This window comes from Bos indicus x Bos taurus, chromosome 17 (genome assembly GCF_003369695.1).
Source record: "Bos indicus x Bos taurus breed Angus x Brahman F1 hybrid chromosome 17, Bos_hybrid_MaternalHap_v2.0, whole genome shotgun sequence".
In the NCBI taxonomy this organism is placed as follows: Eukaryota; Metazoa; Chordata; class Mammalia; order Artiodactyla; family Bovidae; genus Bos; species Bos indicus x Bos taurus.
In genome coordinates this window covers 29,404,467-29,419,783 of record NC_040092.1, presented here as the reverse complement: position 1 = coordinate 29,419,783, position 15,317 = coordinate 29,404,467, and the positions used below count along the sequence as shown (strand labels likewise).

Below are 15,317 nucleotides of genomic sequence, written 5' to 3'. Positions count from 1 at the left end.
TTCACTCTGTATAATAGGCTCCAGTTTCACCCACCTCATTAGAACTGATTCAAATGTATTCTTTTTAATGGCTGAGTAATACTCCATTGTGTATATACATTATCTTTATTAACAATTTTCCATCAGAGAATAGCATGACTCACTATACTAGGTAAAAACTAAAGACGTAAATCAGAGAGTGAGTCTAAAAAGTCTAGGAGGGCTGACCATGACATCAATTCAGAAGACTCCTAAAAGTCGTTTAGAAAAGATTATAGCGGAAAGACCCAGTAAGCTGCCTGTGTGGCGTGGGTAACCACATAGGACCCTGTATGAGAGAGATTCATCCTTGTTTTAATGTTCTACTGTTGCCATCCTAAAGTCCTTACTAACATTCTGTTTACACGGGACCCTGCAAATCACGTAGCTGGCCTTAAGCCAGAGAAGACAATATTACTCACTACTGTAACCAAAAGTGGTCCAGCTGCTCACTGTTCAAAAGCCATTAAGGAGGCTGCTACTGCTGCTAAGCTGCTAAGTCACTTCAGTCATGTCCAACTCTGTGCGACCCCATAGACGGCAGAGCACCAGGCTCCACTGTCCCTGGGATTGTCCAGGCAAGAACAGTGGAGTGGGTTGCCATTTCCTTCTCCAATGTATGAAAATGCAAAGTGAAAGTGAAGTTGCTCAGTTGTGTCTGAACCTCAGCGACCCCATGGACTGCAGCCCTCCAGGTTCCTCTGTCCATGGGATTTTCCAGGCAAGAGTACTGGAGTGGGATGCCATTGCCTTCTCTGATTAAGGAGGCTAGGTTGGTGAAAAGGAAACTTTGCTTTTGGATTCTGGCAACCTTTGGGGAGGGCACATGCCTGTCCAAAGGCCACCCCACCCCCCACCCTGCCCCCCCACACATATATACTGACAGTCAGGGGGCAAGAAATTTTATAGATGGAGGGAGGGGGGTAAATGCAGAAACAGCACAGTTAGCTCTGACCCATCACCTTGAAGTTGGTCATTGGAGGTCTGACCAGTGTCATCTTGTTTGTTTTAGGTACAGTTAATCTTTAGGTTCAGGGTCAGTTTGTTTCCATTTCTTCAGGCCAGTTCTCAGAACTGTGGCAGCTACTGTCATGGCTACAGTCTGGTCATCACGCAGTTAACTTCTCTCACCTGGTGGGGGTTTCAATATCTATAAGCAGCTCACAGGCCATGGCTTAGAATATTATCTAAAGCCCTTGAGAAGGAACAAAACGTCCTTGACTTTGCTTACTGACTGAATTATTATTGCTTTGTCCTGTCAGGCTGTTTTCCTTTGGGTCTGCATTTTCCCACTTCTCTGATTAAACTTCTTCTTTGGCTAAAGTTTCTTCACAGACAAAGGCAGACAGAGGTCATGAGGAACAAGAACCAAAGGGCCCTGCTCTGTTTTAGTTCTATTCACTGCGCAAGGAAATGAACAGAGATAGAATGACCAGGAAAGTATGAATTTTCCCTGGGGAAGATACCCCAGCCTTCTCCCCATGTCCCTCCTGAGTTAGGGGAGCAGAGAAACAGCAGCAAGTTTGGTACACTGCTTGCTGTTCCAAACGTGAACCCTGATGCCACCAGCAGCAGGCCCAGGAAATGGTTAGAAAAGCAGAATCGGGACCCACTCCCGAACTCCTGCATTACAATTTGCATTCAATGTGCACTTTGAGAAACAAATCTGTGCCCTTCCAAAAGCCATCAGGACACCGATGACAATGCATGTTACAAGTGGCCTGGTCTTCTTGTTACTACTGAACTCAGGTCACAGCTGCTCGCGGCTTAAAAGCCAAGAGGCAAGTGTGAACAGAAAGGAAAGGTGCTTTAATCAGAAAAGCCGGCAATTTGGGGAGAAGGTAGATTCATGTCTTGAGACGAACTCCAAAGATTTTGAGCAGTGATGGTACATTTTCAAGGGAAAAACGGAATAGGAGCAGAGTCTCAGTGAGTCAGGGAAGCAGGAGGGTGGGTTCTACATGGTCCTCCATAGCTGCAGGCTGGCTGACTCTTCAGATGTTATCTTGCCTGTGTGATCCACCAGCCAAGGGGGCTGTTCTGGGTAGAAACGGAGCCACTCTTTAGCTGATGAATTCTTCATTCTTACCTCTTTTTATCTAGAAGAATCAACAGGTCAGGCTAGGCATGGTGTACATTCAGGAGAGCATAAGTCAGGAGTTAGTTTCGATGCCTAGGGATCTCATTCCTACAATTAGGTTTTTAAGGTTTGAAGGCATAGAAATGGGCAAAAAAAAAAAAAGAGCAAAAGAGCCACCTTCATCCTTAAAGGGGACCTTCCACCTTCACCAGAAAATCCTTAACCTGAAATGCTGCCAGATTGGGATGTTAACTGATTTGAACATTACTTCTGTTGCATCTATGGTCCATTCTCTAGGATTAAGTTGATATGAAGTGAAATGACTTGAAGAGATAAATAAGAGAGAGAAGAAAACATGAAGGATGGGTTACTATGAACTAAGCTGAACAGGGGGAAAGCAGTGTAATGATAATAAGAGGGGGAAAGCTACCTTAAAAACAAAATAACTGATAAACCAAGCGCTTAAAACGCGCTGGGCATCTTACAAAGCGTTTGAAATACTTTATTTAAATTTCAACCCAAATGTAAGAAGTGCTACCTTCAGAAACTGATTTCCAAAGTTTGAACTGGCTAAATCATCAAAACGTGGTGTATTATTTTCACATCTGTGTGTTCTGATACGCAATTATAAACACCTGCTGGAAGAATGTCTGTGTAAATTCACAAGCATTTTGGAATTGGGTTCCTAAAGTCAGGGCCCATCACAAAGAGAAACAGAATTAAGGTCCTTTGGATTCCACTGTCGCCCGCATGCTTCCATCTGAGACGGAAAAGAAAAAAGATAAAACTTCCACTTGACGCAGCAAGTGCAGGTCACACAGCTGTCTGCACTGTCACACTTCCGTGTGAAGAGGCTCTTCTCTAGCAGAAGTGAAACTACCCCAGGGCACGCGGTCCTGGGCAGGTGCTCGTACTGAAAATTGCGTGAACCCTACAGTTTGCAGCCTACCCGACATCCGGGCTCAGAGCCGCCAGGACCGAGGGGGCGTCGCCGTCTCAGCCCCGCGCCCCGCCCCGGACCCGCCTGCAGGGAGGAGCTCGAAACCGAAGAGGAAGCGCGGGATGGAGCTGCGGCGCCTCTGGCTGCTCTGCTGCTGCTGCTGCTTCTACTGCTGGGGCTCCTGCGCCGCGCTGACCCCGCCGTTCGGCCGCCACCCCGCCGCCGCCTTCCGGGTACCGCGCACGCCGGCGGATCCCTTCCCGCGCTTCCAGTCCCGGGCTGGGCGGGGCGCAGGGGCCGCGCGAGCCCCACCCACTCCCACCCCCGGGGTCGCTGGCCCCTTCCGGTCCCGGGGCGGAGGGCGGAGCACTTGAGCTCCACACCCTGGAGTCTCCAGTATTTTCCAGCCCGGGACTAGGCTGGGCTGGTCCGAGGTTCCACACTGGCCAATCCCGGCGGTTACCTGACACGACCTTTCCCGGGGCGAGAAGTGGGGCTGGGGCACCTGAGCGCCACACTAGAGCGGGGTGGGGGGTTGGAGAATCTCAAGTCCCGTCCTGTCCTGGGGCTGAGGGGCCACGCGAGTGCCACCCGCGGGGGTCGCTTACCCTGTCTGGTTCCCGGGCTGGGCGAGGGGGGCCCCTGAGCTCCACCGCGAGCACGCCCCCCTGTCCGCGGGCTGGAGGGGCCACGCGAGCACCCCCAGAGAATACCTGCGCCGTCCTTTCCAGGGGTGGGGGCGAGGGGGGTGGCACTCGAGCGCCATCCCCAGGGGGTCGCCTAAACTCAGTCCGGTGACGCGCCTGGGTTCCAGACCCGGACTCGTCCCAGGGTTTCCCAGGACAAGCTGACCCACAGATGGGTCCTCCAGGAAGGATGCGTGCCTGAAGGTTTATATGATACGTCCCAGGTTGCCCGCTGATTATGTCTAAGGTGGTCCTAATTGAAAGGCACAGCCCCCGGGCGTTCTCTCAGCCTCCCCATTCTGTGCATTTCAGGGACTGGAACCAGAAGTAGTTGGAAGAAGCCTGGCCTTTTTCCGGAGGGGGACACTGATCACCTCCTCCTCAAATAAGAATTTTATCCAGAGCTCAGGGAATCCTGCCCATTTATGATTTTCCTGAACCCGGGCTCCTTGAACTAGCGCACACCCTACAAGTTCACCTAACTTGGTGGAGACTGATTTGGAGAAGGGTGTAGTGTTTAATTTCCTTTTCAGATTATTTTGAAAAGGCTTCATAATCTCAGATGGCACCCCAGCGTTAAAACTCAGGAGCACACCAGTTAGCTGAGTATCAATAAGGTTTTTCCTGAAACCAAGGAAGATGCAAGAGAGAATGATTTAGAGTGGACCTCAGTGTGTTCTATTAATAATATCCGATACTACCTAATAGTTTTAAATTGTGAGAGGTCATTATCATGGTTTAATTTTGCTGTCAAAGTTCATTCATTCCTAATCAGGAAGTATGAAGTCAGTAATCCTGCTGCTTATTGGAGGTGTATTTATTCTTTTTCCTGGTATTTTCTTGAGGTTTGCCAGGGATTCTGAGGCTGTGCTCCCTTCTACCCCTTCTGCTGGTCCCCTGGGGCTGCAGTGGGTGGGAAGTGCCAACCTCACCTGAGTCTTATTTGTATTTTTGCCCAAACCAGGATAGATATTTTTTATCTCCTACTTACTGCTCTAGCTTTCAAAACCAGAAGCACTGGTATAATCGCTTGAGAACAAAGGTTTTGTGCTGTATTCTCTTCCTGCCCTGAGCTTAGTGACGTGTGATGGTGAAGTAAATCTCTTTGGGAGAAAATAATCAGTCCTACCTATCCTGGTGATGTGTTCATTGACTGAAGAAATAAAAGCACTGCCATCTTCCTCAAAAATATATTTGGGGATTGGAATCACAAGGAGGCCAGAGTAATGAATATATCCTAAATATGTGTTATTTGTATAATTTATAAATAAATGTGCATTTGTTCATATTATATAGTTACTCATACTAGAGGCCCTACCCAGACAATGGCAGCTAGGAAATACAGCTAGCTCGTGTCAGAAGTACAAGAGTGCTTGTTGGAAGATAGAATTTCTGTTTTAGGTGGAGGAGGGCAGAGTGATAAAGATTCTCAGCACATTTTAAAAATCTTGAGTGGAGAGAGCCTGAAAAATTTCCAAAGCAATTGCCCCTCGTGGGACTTAACTTCATGAGATGTTGGTGACTCCTTTCCACACTTGGTGGAAACTGTGTTTGAACCTCAATGGCTGTTTGAACATGGGGCAGACGACATGAGCAGGTAGAAGGGGCCTTGCTTGAGCATTAGGAAGCCTCCCTCTGCCCCGACAAGAGAGACTAACGTGTGTTGTGACTGATGCTCAGTATAACTCTGGAAAACTTTACTCCTTAAAATTATGTCAGATTAGGAGTTGGTTAAGATGAAATTCTCTGCTAACCTATCTGGGGTAAATTACAGATTCTAGAAAATTCCCTGGCTCCATAATCAAGTTAAATTTTTAAAAATGGTTTAAAAATTAAAATAGAGTTATAAAGTATTCTCTGTGTTGTGCTGGGGAGAACCAATAGGTTTTAGGGTGAAAAGTAAACAAATATGGAGGGCCAGGAGCTGTAGTTTTGGGCTCTTTATATCTTATTTAGGGAGACCAAAGAGGTCTCATGTCTACAAATGCATTGATGAACAGTGGCTCCTGAAGCATAGCATGGAAAGATATTCAGGGAACTGCAACTGTTAACACAGTTGGAGAAAGGGTCTAATTGATTGATAATTTTTTCACAATCTTAGGTTCATGGTGAAAGATTTTGTCATCCCTGCCTTACCTGTTTTCCTAAATTCGAATATTCCATGAGTAGAAGTTAGGTGGCATCTGTGATCCTTGCTCACAAACTGTCATTCAGTCACTGTTGGGTGAAGACCAGGCCCCTCCTAGGATGATTATGGGATGCCTCTCAGGATAACTGACCGGGAAAGGGGGAAACAGCACCCAGCCCCCACCTTTTCACTCCTTAGAAGTTTCTGGTGCTCAGGAAGCCCCTGCTCTTGTTTTGGCCTGGTCCTCAGGCTGGAACCCAGCTGTGCACTGACCTTTACTCATGCTCCCTATTTGACCAAGAGCAGCTGGTCTCCTGACCACTTTGGGGCTACAAACCCATTAAAGGAACCAATGATAGTTGTATGTACTCACTTCAGAATAATGTTTATATGCCAGTGGACATGTGATTTTGCCTACAATTTCAGAAGCTTCACGTTTAAAATGCTTATGTTAATGATACATGTGCCAGTTTTAAAAAAATTAAATTATGCATACTTGGAGGCATGTTTCTTTAAATAGATCATTTTACGATGAATGATCCTAAAGAATGAGCCACAGACTTTTGCTATTAACAGCCCCTGAAGATCTGGATTATTTCCTCCAAATAAACTTTATCCAGAACTCTTTAAACCACAATTTTCATCTAACTGAAACATTAAGAGGGTGAAATTGATGTAAGAGACTCTTGTTCAGGTGGTAATTTCTAATGGTTCTAGCTTAATGCATATACTGCCAAAATTAAAATATACCAGAAACTTGAAATCTTGGCTCAAAATTTATTCATTCATTTGTTCATCTGTCCATCTATTTATCTAGTACTTTAATATTTACTATATATAATGTGGGCTTCCCTGGTGGCTCAGATGGTAAAGTGTCTGCCCACAATGCGGGAGACCTGGGTTTGATCCCTGGGTTGGGAAGATCCCCTGGAGAAGGAAATGGCAACCCACTCCAGTATTCTTGCCTGGAGAATCCCATGGACAGAGGACCCTGGTAGGCTACAGTCCATGGGGTCGCAAAGAGTCAGACACGACTGACACATATATAATGTGCTGACTTAAAAAAAACAAAAAACAAAAAAAACAATATAAGAGTCGCAAGTTAAGTTTTGTTTGGGGCAAAATGAGAACTATAGTATAGGAGACTGCATCTTAGATAGCTCTGAGAAACTGCTCCAAAGAGGTAGCAGGGGAGTTCAGTATGTATGTAATTTTAGTGAAAAGGGAGTACATGCAATCAAGCACATATTTTTTTTGCAGAAGGTTTCTGCTAATCATGAGGAGCAGATGTCATCATGTAGGAGATGCAAGAATTGGGCTCATAAAATCGGCTCCTGAAGATACCTGTCGAAGAACTGTCCTGCCAACTTTTCCTTGAGAACAGGGCATATCATTTCTGATCTTCACACACAACTTATTTCAGCGGGTATTGAAGGTCAGCAGCTGCAAAGGCACATGATTTAATCCTTGTAGAGGGAGATGGCAAGCACCTGTGGCAGGTGCCAATTTGTACTTGATAATGAAATGGTCTAGGTTTTCTGATTGATTCAGTGGGGAATAAGACCCAAATGGATTCTGTTAGAAGTTGGCCTCTGGTCAAAGTAGGCATTTCATCAATTCCTCCCGTCAGGTTGATCAAGTTTCCTTTCATTCACTGCTGAGAGTCCTTATGAAAGGACTATGAATTATGCCAAGTGCTTTTTCCACATCTATTGAAAATATCATATGGTTTTCCTATTTTTATTCCATGAGTAGGGTGTATTATGTTGATTGATATTCAGATACTAAACCAATGTAGTCTCTTTTAATGAACCTCACTTGGTCATGATCTATTGTCTTATAAATTTTTGAATTTGATTTGCTGATTTTTTTTTTTTTTAAGGATTTTACATCTACAGTCATGAGGGCTATTGGTGTATACTTCTCTTGCCATGAGGTGTTTCTTGTCTGGTTTTGGAATCAGGCCTTATATAACCAGTTGCAAGGGGTTCTCATGAATGTGTGTGTACAGTTGGTATTGGCATTTCTTTTTTAGTTATATGGAATTCACCAGTGAAGCCATCCGGGCCTGGGGTTTTCTTTGTGGGATGATTTTCAGTTAGGAATTTAATGACTTTAGTTGATAAAAAGTTGTTCAAATTCTCTATTTTTGTTGTATCCAGATTTGGTGATATACGTCTTTCTTGGGAGTTGTCCATTTTGCATAGGTTATCAAACTTGTTGGCCTCAAGTGCTCAAAATATGATTCTTCTAGTGCCTGAAGCATCTTTGTGGCCCTTCTTTCATTCTCAATAGTGGCGACTTTATGTGTCTTCTCTTTTTTCTTTTTTCTTTATCACAGGAGTCAGGACTGAGAAAGTGCAGGGAGGGGCTCAGGGAGAGCATCTGACTAGAGCAAAGCTCTAAGCTGAGAGAAGGGGGGAAAAGGGCCTGGGGGATGTGCCCTGGACACCTTGCAGGCCAGGGCAGAGTCAGGAAGCCGTGGGGATGCATTAATCACAAACCAACCTTCAGGGGACCCCCTTCCCCTAGTAGGACACCTGAGTGCTTGGTCGTGGGCCAGGTTGTGGGAACCTGGGCCTCCTCGCTGCAGTCTGTTTGTGAGGCCCACCCTTGTGGCTGCCATGCACTTTCCTGTGCATCCATAAAGGCCCTACACCCTCAGGACCTCCATCATCCCTCCAACTCACAGTGAAGTCCAGGAGATGCCTTTAGGACCAAGGAACCCTCTGAAATGCTCAGCAGTTTACAGTCACTGGCTTATATTTGTCACACACTCACTTTGTAGTTCAGTTCTATTTTTAGATGTATACATCTTCTTCCCAAATTAAATTCAAAGCCTTGCTTCATCAAGATTATCTTTTGAATGCCTGAAACTCGATAACTGTTGATAATTTCATCGATTAGCAATCTTTCCACGTATGCTCAGTAAGGAAAATACAATCATGATAAATCCCAGGAATAATTTGCTTAAAAATAAACAGCTTATGCCATTTGTAGCAACAAGAATGACCCTAGAGATTATCATACTAAGTGAAGAAAGTTGGACATTGAAAGACAAATACCCATATCACTTATTTGTGAAACCTAAAAAATGGTACAAATGAACTTATATATAAGCCAGAAATAGACTCACGGACATAGGAACCAAATTTATGGTTTCCAAAGGGAATGGGGTTGGGGGAGGTATAAATTAGGAATTTTGAATTAATGATATACACTATATAAAATTGATAACCAAAAAGTTTGTATAGCACAGGGAACTATATCCATTATCTTGTAATAACCCATAATGGAAAACAGTCTGAAAAATAATTATATATACATATGTAAAAAACATAGCTTAGAGCTATCAAGGGCATGATGTATATAAAATATAATTATGCATTATTCAACAAAAAGTGCTAATTAAGCATCTGTTGTGTGCCAGGCATGTGCTCAGTGAGGCGAAAACAGTGATAAATAAGACCAGCCTGGCCCTCATTTTGCTTATAGGTTTATGAGACAGACACACAATAAGCATATAAGTGAACAAGCAAGTTTAGAGTAGCTGAAGATAGACACTTAATGAATGGTGGTCTCCTGAAGTTGTATTTACTCCACAGGGTTGGTTCAGTTAAGTTCGGTTCAGTCGCTCAGTCGTGTCCGACTCTTTGTGACCCCATGAATCACAGCACGCCAGGCCTCCCTGTCCATCACCATCTCTAAGAGTTCACTCAAACTCACGTCCACTGAGTCGGTGATGCCATCCAGCCATCTCATCCTCTGTCATCCCCTCTTCCTCCTGCCCCCAATCCCTCCCAGCATCAGAGTCTTTTCCAGTGAGTCAACTCTTCGCATGAGGTGCCCAAAGTACTTGAGTTTCAGCTTTAGCATCATTCCTTCCAATGAACACCCAGGGCTGATCTCCTTTAGAATGGACTGGTTGGATCTCCTTGCAGTACAAGGGACTCTCAAGTCTTCTCCAACACCACAGTTCAAAAGCATCAGTTCTTCAGCACTCAGCTTTCTTCACAGTCCAACTCTCACATCCATACATGACCACAGGAAAAACCATAGCCTTGACTAGACGGACCTTTGTTGGCAAAGTAATGTCTCTGCTTTTCAGAGTTGGTTAGTACTAGCAAATTGAAGCTTGTTTGTGTAAAAGATGAGCCTAACATACTTATCAAAAAATTCAAAGTGGAGGAATCTGTAAACAAGGATCTAATTTTCTCTTCAGACAGACAAACCAAGCCATCTTCTTGGGACATTTCCAGGATTGAATCTCTTTCCCAAAGCCTTTTACCCAAATGAAATAGAGATCTCTGTAAAGCCCAGATAGAACTACACTGATTTATCCATTAGTTATTTATTCCTTTTTTCATGCTTCATTCATTGTGCTAAGACAAAGATAAAGATCACATAAGTACTTACTGGTTACAATTCCTACTAGTGTCTGGTATTTATTTGCAATTTATTTTCTTTTTTCCACTATGTTAAATAAGCATATTTAGTGCTTTCAAAATGCTTGGTAAAGAGGAATTATAAATGGATAAGACATTCCTTTCCCAGCCTCAGAAATTATTCCTGAAGTCAGATAGTACTTTTAATGCAAAACATTTATAAATCTAATCTATTATCTTAGATAACCTTTCATTGCGATCCACAGGAAATAAATAAAGCTTTTACTTTTGCATCTGAAAACTATTTCTAAGTCAGTTATATGCACATTGCTCCAGAAAGTTAACATAGGTGATAGAAATTAGTATGTTTTTTTTTTTTTCTTCTTCTTCTAGGAAAGTCTTAATAGACAGCGATACTTGAATTCTTTATTTCCTTATGAAAACTCCACTGCCGTCTATGGAATAAACCAGTTTTCATATTTGTTTCCTGAAGAGTTTAAAGGTATGGGCTCTGGGGTTATTAGCTGATTAGTTTCCTGATTTTAATTTTTTCCCTTAATTTTTGAGAATCTTCAGTTGTGAAGTTAGTAAACTGAGTAATAGTTAACAGTAATTAAATGCTTAAAAGTGTCAAGCAAGTACCTGGTGCTGACAGTTGGAGAAATAAGTTCATGGCCACTTTCTTCTAATAATCACTTAAGAACTAAATACTACCAATTCAGGCATTTTCCTGTGGCTCTGAGGAATAGCAACTCATCCCTCTTCCAGTTTTATATGCTATTTCTGTTCAAGACCCCCCTGGTTATGATAAAACAGATGATGTCAATTATACTCATTTTTTATTGGCCTGCTTCTGTCAAACCATTTCATGTGACAACCCAGCCCTATTGGAAGAATTCTCATCTTTTATAGCTTTTGTCTACTCCATTCCAATTATGGGAAATAATAAAAGGCAGACTTTATCAGAAGCTCCACTGTTTCTGTTGAAACATCCCTCTGAAAGGAATCCCTGTAATATAATGTTGGTTGTCCTTTCATCTTGTATGTGTTCTCAGCTATTTATTTAAGAAGCAGCCCTTCCAGGTTTCCCCGATTTCCGGCAGAAGAGTACACATCCATCTCCAACCTGTCTTTGCCGTTAAGATTTGACTGGAGGGATAAGCACGTCGTCACCCAAGTGAGAAACCAGAAGACGGTATGTCTTAGGTTTTTTGTTTTTTCTTTTTTCTCTTTAATCACTTTAGGATGGGAGTCACTTTTGGGATCAAGTTCAATCAAACTTGTGATGGAACCATCCTTTCAGTAGGTAAATTCACACCTCAATCATCACAAAATGATGAGAACAGGAGACCACCCCCAACCCTGGAGAGGGAGGCGCTGTTAGGCCCAGCTTCACTCGGGGGCTGAGCTCTGCGGGTGTCCCTCCCTGCCTACCTGGCCCCCACTCAGCACACAGACTTGGGGCTGCTGCCCAGTGTCACAGTTCCCAGGACTCTGCAGAACAGAGGGTGGAAGGCTCAAGAAGGTGAACTTGACCAAGTTAAGTAGCTCCGAAGGGAAACAACTTGAAATCAGGTGCCTGGTCCCTCCCTGAACCCTTGGGTCTATCCCTTGAGCTCCCTCAGAGACCCTGCCCCCAGCCCTGCCCCCAGCTCTCCCCTGCACAATCACACACGTTTTATCTGTGGTCCTTAAAAAAGCTGTCAGATCTGCTTTGATATGACATAGACATTCCTGGAAATTACCAACTGTGCAAAATCATAAAATGGAAATTAAAGGGATTGTAGGAGAAATGAGGTTAAGACTTCGCACTAAAAAATTCATGACACATTAAAAAAAAAGAAAAAGAACAAGAAAGTAGTAAAAGTAACAGCACAGTTTTACCGGTGTTAAATGGTAAAGAAATGTGTAAGTCCTGAAGTAAATGCAACCATTAACCACCATGTGATATCACTTATATGTGGAATCTAAGATATGACACGAACTTATCTACAAAACAGAAACAGACTCACAACACACAGAACAGACTTCCTCTTGCCAGGGAGGAGGGGTATAAGCGGATGTAGTGAGAGTTTGGCATTAGCACATGCAAACTACTACATATAAAATGGATAAACAACTAAGTCCTACTGTACAACACAGGAAACTATGTTCAATATCCTGTGATAAACCAGAATGGAAAAGAATATGAAAAAAGAATGTGTGTGTTTATGTATAACTGACTCACTTTGCTATACAGCAGAAATTAATACTATATGTAAATCAACTATACTCAATGAAAAGATAAATTTAAAAAATGCAGCCATTTACCTTGCAGAAGTCCTGAGTGTGCCTGTGAAGATATCTGGAATCAGAGGGAAAGCAGAACCCCAGATGTTGGTGGGGTGCTCATGGCCCACAGTGAGCCATCTTGCCGGCACACATTCGAGAACAGGTGCGTGTGCCCTGCACCCCTGCCAGGCACAGGGATGGCAGCTCACCAGGAAAAGTTGATCCCTACAGGGATGTGGTCTCAGTGTGTCTGCAGTGGGAACCTCAACAGGTCATTCAGTGTCCTCTTGTAAGACCAGCATTTTGGATCCAACAGTTCCCCAGTGACCATCGCATTAAGATGAGATCCTTTTTGTTTCTCAGATTCTGTATTTGTGGTTGTGGATAGAAATTACCACCATATCATGTGCTTTATTACTGGGTTCTAATGAAGAGTGATGCAGTCTGAAACCCAATCTATCCAGGAAGCGCTTACGGTGTCTTAAAGTAGAACTTTCATTTAGGAATCTTTGTACTAAAGGAAAGATGTTTTGGAGCAGCCACCACCCTCTTGGAGCAGCAGTAGGTGGGTGACCTGAAGCAACCTGCATTTACCTTTCTCAAGGAGTGCAGAGCCTGCAGTAGCATCCCTTAGTGAATGCTGTACTCTCCACATGCCCTGGAGCTAGAGATGTAGGCCACATGAGATCCCTCAGAACTTCACTCCACAAGGACCACCAGCTGCCCTTCCTCTCTTTCCTTCAGCACCTGCTGCTGCTGCTGCTGCTGCTAAGTTACTTCAGTCATGTCCGACTCTGTGTGACCCCATAGACGGCAGCCCACCAGGATCCCCCGTCCCTGGGATTCTCCAGGCAAGAACACTGGAGTAGGTTGCCATTTCCTTCTCCAATGCATGAAAGTGAAAAGCGAAAGTGAAGTCACTCAGTCGTGTCTGACTCTTCGAGACCCCACGGACTGCAGCCCACCAGGCTCCTCCATCCATGGAATTTTCCAGGCAAGAGTACTGGAGTGGGTTGCCATTGCCTTCTCCGCCCGCAGCACCTGGTCCCAGGATTAAGATGGTTCCACCCAGTTTCAAGTCCCACTCTCATCTCTACCTTTCCTGCGATTCTTCTTTCTTATGTGAAATTCTTGATTCCATTCCTTTCATTCCTTTGTTCTGCTGCTACTGCTGCTAAGTCGCATCAGTCGTGTCCGACTCTGTGCAACCCCATAGACGGCAGCCCACAAGGCTCCCCATCCCTGGGATTCTCCAGGCAAGAACACTGGAGTGGGTTGCCATTTAGTTTAGCCAATAAAAGCAAGTTAAGAGACCCAGAGTCAGAAAGATTGTTAGCGAGTATTTCAATGAGGAACGATTACTGTGGGTTTCTATAATTAGGACATTACCTGTGCGTTCATAATCCTGATGGGCTAACAAGTCATTCATCCAGGTCCTGTGCTTATCTGTTAATGAGAACAAATATGTACCATGCACCCCTGCTCTGCTCACCTTTTCCCTGCCTTCTGCCCTTGGAGGGGAGGTGTTGGAGGGCAGAGCAGAGTGTCAGGGGAGAAGCACACACACACTTTTTCATATTTTTTCCATGATGGTTTAATCACAGGATATTGAATATAGCTCCATGTACTGTACAGGAGGAACTTGTTGTTTATCCATCCTATAAGTAATAGTTTGCATCTGTTAATCCCAAGTTCCCTGTCCACCCCTCCCCCAGCCCCTCCCCCCTTGGCAACTACAAGTCAGTTACCTATGTTTGTGCTGACTTGTTTTTTTAAAAAGAACGTCAGTCCAAGTGTTTTCCTAATCTCTAAAGTTCACTTTTATTTTGCAATGTCTAACTTGCAATAGTGATACTACCAATTTACCTTTAATAAATAGTATATTTTGATGCTTCTAAGAGAATTTAATTGAAAATCAGCAGGATTGACATTTACATTCTGTAGGCCTCCAGATTCTGCTCACATGATTTCATCATTTGTGTTGTCAGAGATGTCAATGGACGTGATTTGCACATTGTTAGATAACAAATACATTCTATCTCTGTTTCTATCATCATTCTATCTCAGTGTGGTGGATGCTGGGCTTTCAGCGTGGTGGGTGCAGTGGAGTCTGTGTGTGCGATAAAAGGGCAGCCCTTGGAGGTGCTGAGTGTTCAGCAGGTGATAGACTGTTCTTATAGCAACTACGGCTGCAACGGAGGATCCCCGCTCAGCGCTTTGTACTGGCTCAATAAGGTGAGTGGCTCTGCAGTCTTTTAAGCTGCTTGTTTACTGTGCGTTCAGTCTGGCATTTACTAAATAATATTTTCAAGTTTGAAAATGTAGCTAACCAGAGCTTGAATTAATCCAAAGATTTCCCATATATCTGACTATGTATATCTAGAAAAGGGGTCTTTAGGAGGTTATTGAGGTTAAATGAGGTCATAAGGGGCTTCCTTGATGGCTTAGCAGTAAAGAATCCTCCTGCAATTCAGGAGACACAGATGTGGGTTCAATACATAGGTTGGGAAAATCCGCTGGAGGAGGAAATAACAACCTACTCCAGTATTCTTGCCTGGAGAATCCCATAGAGAGAGGAACCTGGCAGGCCATGGTCCATAGCATCGCAGAGTTGGACACGACTGAAACAGCTGAGCATGCACACACGAGATCATCAGCCTGGGGCCCTAATTTGATAGGACTGTGACAGAAGAAGAGAATGAAGAGGGCAAGGTCTCTGTCTCCCGTGTGAGGACACGTTGAGAAGGTGGCCATCTGCACCTCAAAGAGAAAGTTCTCACCAGACACTGACCCTGCTGGCCCCTTGACC

At 44.0% G+C, this 15,317-nt stretch overlaps 1 protein-coding gene across 1 annotated transcript in view; it reads left to right on the top strand.

Moving 5' to 3' along the window:
- Nucleotides 1-208: 208 nt before the first annotated feature.
- Nucleotides 209-15,317, top strand: part of CTSO (cathepsin O) — a 28,942-nt gene continuing 13,833 nt past the window's right edge. Inside the window, exons 1-5 of the mRNA XM_027567348.1 lie at nt 209-269; nt 2,967-3,271; nt 10,631-10,739; nt 11,293-11,432; nt 14,576-14,743. Of these exons, the coding sequence (XP_027423149.1) occupies nt 209-269; nt 2,967-3,271; nt 10,631-10,739; nt 11,293-11,432; nt 14,576-14,743 (783 nt within the window). The remainder of the gene's footprint in view (nt 270-2,966; nt 3,272-10,630; nt 10,740-11,292; nt 11,433-14,575; nt 14,744-15,317) is intronic.